The 4,930-nt window shown below is 40.1% G+C and overlaps 1 protein-coding gene across 1 annotated transcript in view; it reads right to left on the bottom strand.

Moving 5' to 3' along the window:
- Positions 1-4,476, bottom strand: part of LOC118336532 (SH3 domain-binding protein 5-like) — a 29,412-nt gene extending 24,936 nt beyond the window's left edge. Inside the window, exons 1-2 of the mRNA XM_035673201.1 lie at positions 4,155-4,476; positions 3,128-3,190 (exon numbers count right to left, since the gene is read on the bottom strand). Coding sequence (XP_035529094.1) covers positions 3,128-3,190; positions 4,155-4,232 — 141 coding nt within the window. The 5' untranslated portion in view covers positions 4,233-4,476. The remainder of the gene's footprint in view (positions 1-3,127; positions 3,191-4,154) is intronic.
- Between the last annotated feature and the right edge of the window lie 454 nt (positions 4,477-4,930).

The raw sequence follows: 4,930 nt of genomic DNA, 5'->3' as shown, positions 1-4,930 counted from the left end.
AAAGAAAGCTTCTACAGAGCCCCAAACCCGTCCCCCCCCCCCTCATCTCCTCTGTATCTCACTGTCTCTGTGATTATACTGATGTTGATGCAGACTGCAGTGCAGAGTCTCTGTCCTGCAGCTCAGGGCTCAGACGCACGCACTGTGACGCACTTCACCTTGTAAACACGTTATCGCCCTGAGGCGTTATGTCTAGAACCTCTGCTAGATTAAATAAAGTTTGAATCACTGCTATGACAGTGAATTAGCTTCTTCACCTTGACACTTGGCTCATTGCTGATTAATCTGCTGACTATTTTCTAGTTTCAAGTACCCAATTTGTGTAGCAAATAGTGAAAAATCCCCATCATAATTTCGCATGTCATGGTGACATTTTCAAATGTTTGAATGTTTTGTTTTGTCAAACCGGAAGTCCAAACTTCAAAGATATGGAGTGTACGCACACAGAAGGCCATGAAAACCAGAAAATGTTCACATTTAAGAAGCTGGAACAAGCAAATGTTCTGTCCATTACTAATCAATTCATGGTCTAATTGTTTCAGCTCTAAAAAAAACAGTCAATTTATTTCCTGGAATCAATCTGTTTCACAGGTTTTGTGTTATTTTGTTTCTGGTGGTTCTTTAAATTGTGGAATAAATGCTTTAAGTGCAGAACTAAGAGCATTTCCTGGAGTTGCTGTTGTAAGACTCTTTGACATCATTTAAAATTTATGTAAGCTATCTGTCAACATCTTTATCACTCAGTCTCGCTCCATCTAAGACAATATCCAGTGAGGGATGTTTGGTTTTCATCTGTGCCGTGACCATTTTTGAGATTTTTTCCCCTCTGACAGCAGACGTAGTCCTGTCTGATAGTCCCGAACAGTGGACGTCTTTGTTAGACATGAAAACAACTTGACTTGATTTTGTAGTCCGTGGAGGCATAAAGAAAGGGCAGAAACATAAATCAGTCAAGGATTAACAACGGGCAGGCACATGGCTCGGCATCTACAGGAGAAATGGGAGTAGGATCAACTGACCTGACAGGTCCCAAAACCACAGCTAAGGAGATAAAGACTGAAGATACTCTGTCCTCAAAACAAACGAAGGGAATATTCAATTTTGCAGGGGGGTTATTTTCAGAGGGCCACAAACATAAGACCCAGCAGGTGAAGCACAGAAGGATAGTGGTTTCAGATGTTTCTAGGGTCTTTATTTTAACAGCAAAACTGAAAAACACAGGCATATACTGTAGATTATACACTTACAGTGAGGTTATGATAAAATAAAATAAAATATGCTCTGCTCTTGGAACAACAACAGTGGTCAACAGCTGACAGCTTTGCTAAAAAGGAAATTAATCTGCCACCATTTCGCTATGATTATCAGGTATGGGAATTAAGAACCGGTTCCACTTGAGAACCAGTTTCACATTGTCCGATTTATCTGAATCGTCAAGCTTATCAATTCCTTTCAACTGATGCCGGCATGTTTTTCTGACAGCGTGCATTGCAAAACAATGACGTCAAACTGCGCTTGTGCTGCTGGAACAACAACAACAACAAGAAGTCATGGTGGAGAGTAACAAGCTAGTTGTAATGTCTGTAAAATTATCATTTCATGTTAGGGTGGAAACACCAGAAATATGCTTTTCTGTGCAACATGGGCTTGAATTCCAGGAATGCCATGTCTTTGAAACCCTACGCATGGGTGCCACTGCTTGCCACCTCAGAAGCACGTTTGGTTATTACCAATGGTAAATATGTTATAATAACAGGGGACAAATCAACAAGGGAATCAATATAGAACTGGAAGATTTGATAATTGCACTGGTATCAATGCAATCTTATCACTTCCCATCCCTAATTAGTCATTTTTCCAAGAACAAACGCCAATTTACTTCTATGCAGCTTCTCAAATGAAAGGATTTTCTTTTTTGTCATATATGTATGTAAGACAAATATGTATGTATGGCTTTTAACTAACTGGCAGAATATTCAATGATGATTATAAACATTACTCGCAGCTCTACATTTAATCAACATTTCTTCTGCTGCTCATCTCATTTTCAGGTTGTAGCTGCGGGTTGTCAATACTAATTAAGCTGCCACTCAAAACTGTTTCCACTTTCTCAGCCAACAAAATGTGATTACAGAATTGGAGTTTATGCTATCAAACCCTAATCGTGTTTCTGTTTCTTGGCATGCTGTTACACATCAAAGCGGTATTAGAGCAAATTCTTCTGCATCATAGATCCAGACTGAAAAAGCACAGACTCTACAAGACTGCGGAGAAATGCTGAAGAACAACCGACCACAATTCTTGCTGTTAATTTAATTTTGTCAGAGTAAAAATCACTTTCTTGCCAAATAATAGATCTGTCACATTGTGCTGACACAAACTAATGAACTCCTGTTCACTTCAACCTCTCAGCTGCCTGATTAACACAGTTCTCAAGCTGACACGACTTTGGACTTTCACCTCTATAAAGCTACATATTGCTGACCTACATAAATGTAAGCCATCAGATTTTACTGGGATTTGATGGGATTCAAAGATCAGTTATGCAAGTTAAAACAGCCTTGATGGCCCAAGTAACTGTCTTTGACTCTGCAGTGCATTATTTCTGCTTCGGTCACAGGTTCAGAGAGTCCATTTCTTTATGTAAAAGTCATTGAGTGGGACTCTGAACTCTGCCTACAGATTGCTCTGAATACAGGTGTCAGTAAAATTGCTTTAAATGCCTTAATTAGTTTATTGTAACACAGTATGTCAGTGTGTGTCACAAAACTAGACACAGGCCAATTCCTCGTATGTTTAAAGTTGCTGACACAGCAAAATGTGAACTTCACAAAGAGTTTGGACAGAGCAAAGGTCCAGCTGGAAGTCAGAAAAAAATTGCTGTATCTGCACAGCGATGCCTTCAAAACAACGTTACAACTGACAGCTTGGTTTCACAGACACAGTGAACACTTGGGATTTTAAGTCTTATCTTCTGACAGCCGTTACGTGCACATGATTACATGCACATCAGTCAAATTAGTAAAAAAGTGCTCGAGCACACAGATAACCTGCATACACATTCAATACACGTGTGTGTGTGTGTGTGTGTGTGTGTGTGTGTGTGTGTGTGTGTCTCTGGACTGACCTCCAGCGCCGTCTCACATCTGTTGATGTCGTCAGTGGACTGGTTGAGTTTCTCCAGCTCCCCCTGGAAGAGAGGGAGCAACAGAGTGAGGAGGAGGAGGAGGAGAAAGGAATGTAATATAATATCTGGAGGTATAGGAGGAGGAATGAACAACATCTGGAATGAATCAAGAGTAACACAGCACCCTATGGAATTTGAAGATATTCATATTAAACTGAGGCCCAGTCTTAGGTTTACATTAGTGAAACTGTGAGATAAACACAGCACTAAATATAAAATATTAACTATAATATTCTATCTAGCAGTGTAGTTGCTAATTGCAATGCCCTCGCCTCACTCTCCTGTTCCAAGCTTGTAGGAGAAACTATGGCCACAAATCTCGTGAAAAACATGAATAGTGTTTCAACATGGCGGGCTTTCATTTCTGCCCATAGATCCTCCTAAACGTTGTCCTAAACTGTTAATCTGCCGATGTACAGTACAGACAGTTAGTGTCACACAGGTTACCTGAGGCTACATCTTGTTTAAATATGGCTTGATAAATCTGGGGGTCCTTGACACCAAAAAGCTGGAGAACCACTGTTTGAGATGACAATTTTGTTAACCAATTCATCTTTTTCCCTCCCTCATTTTTTACAGTCTATAATCGATACTGTCTGGTCCATTATATCAGCTATTCTCTGTTTGTTATGCAGTTAATGCTTGAGACTCATTTTAGCTCATTATTCTTTGTATTTTAGTGAAAGACTAAAGACTTTGCATGACTGAACTGGTTTAGTCACATTTGCATCAGATTAGAACTGTAAAGAATTCTGTTAGAAACAATATCAGATGTAAACTGAACAGGTAAAGTTGAATGTTTCTTATATTTGAAATATATAATATTGATATGATTGAGGAAAAGCAGAGGTAGCATCCTGCTGGGACTTTGTTCTCTGGTAGCTGGTGTGGAGACCACAACTGGCTGGACTACAATGAACCCGAATCGATGGAAACCAATAATCAATACTGTGGCTGTGAGGATTACCTGGATTCTGGGGTCCACCTCCTCGTCTTCATATTCGGTCTCCTCGTCCGACCTGTGCTCCTTCTCTGAATGCTCCATGTTGGAGGTGAAGGAGGACAGATGTCACACAACCGAACAAAGACAGACGTTACTACCGGACTCAGAGAGACCGCAGACGCATCTGTCTCAGCCGGTCACCACACGGTACACTGATGCTTTCCCCGCCTTAGTCCCCGAGCTTAATTAAGTTAAAATGTTTTAAAAGGAGGGCTTTTGGAAGAGGACCATCCTGGCTTGTATCCACCGTGGCCGAGCAGCTGCGTCTCTCCCCGCTCTGCTCTCCCTCCACACTGAGCCCGGTGCTGAAATGACCGGAGCTCTGCTTCAGACCGGGAACGCCCCCTTCTGTAAGCAGAGCAGTGTATGAGGGGTAATCAGTGCCAAAATAATAAAGTCGAGATTAAATTAAAAAATTACATTTTAACCCATTCAGGTCATATTGTGCAACAACATGTGCCAAAGAAATTACAAAAAATTACATTTCTTTGTATTCTTATATCAAAACCTAATTATTTTCTTCCAGTAAAACAACATGTGCTTAAGTAAGCTTAAAGCAATTATTTCAACCAATAATGATATCTATCCATCAATCTCTCTTTAATTTTAACACACTATAAATTGACATAAAGACTAAAAAGTATAAGTATTCAGATATTAGGAGATATTTCCCACATGTTCTTCTGCACAAGAAACAAATAAGTTACAGCAGTTGTTTCAGCTCTGCAGTGGCAGTATAT

This window comes from Morone saxatilis, unplaced genomic scaffold (genome assembly GCF_004916995.1).
Source record: "Morone saxatilis isolate NCDOM2014 unplaced genomic scaffold, NCSU_SB_2.0 Contig24, whole genome shotgun sequence".
Taxonomy (NCBI): Eukaryota; Metazoa; Chordata; class Actinopteri; family Moronidae; genus Morone; species Morone saxatilis.
This window is presented reverse-complemented; position numbering and strand designations above follow the sequence as displayed.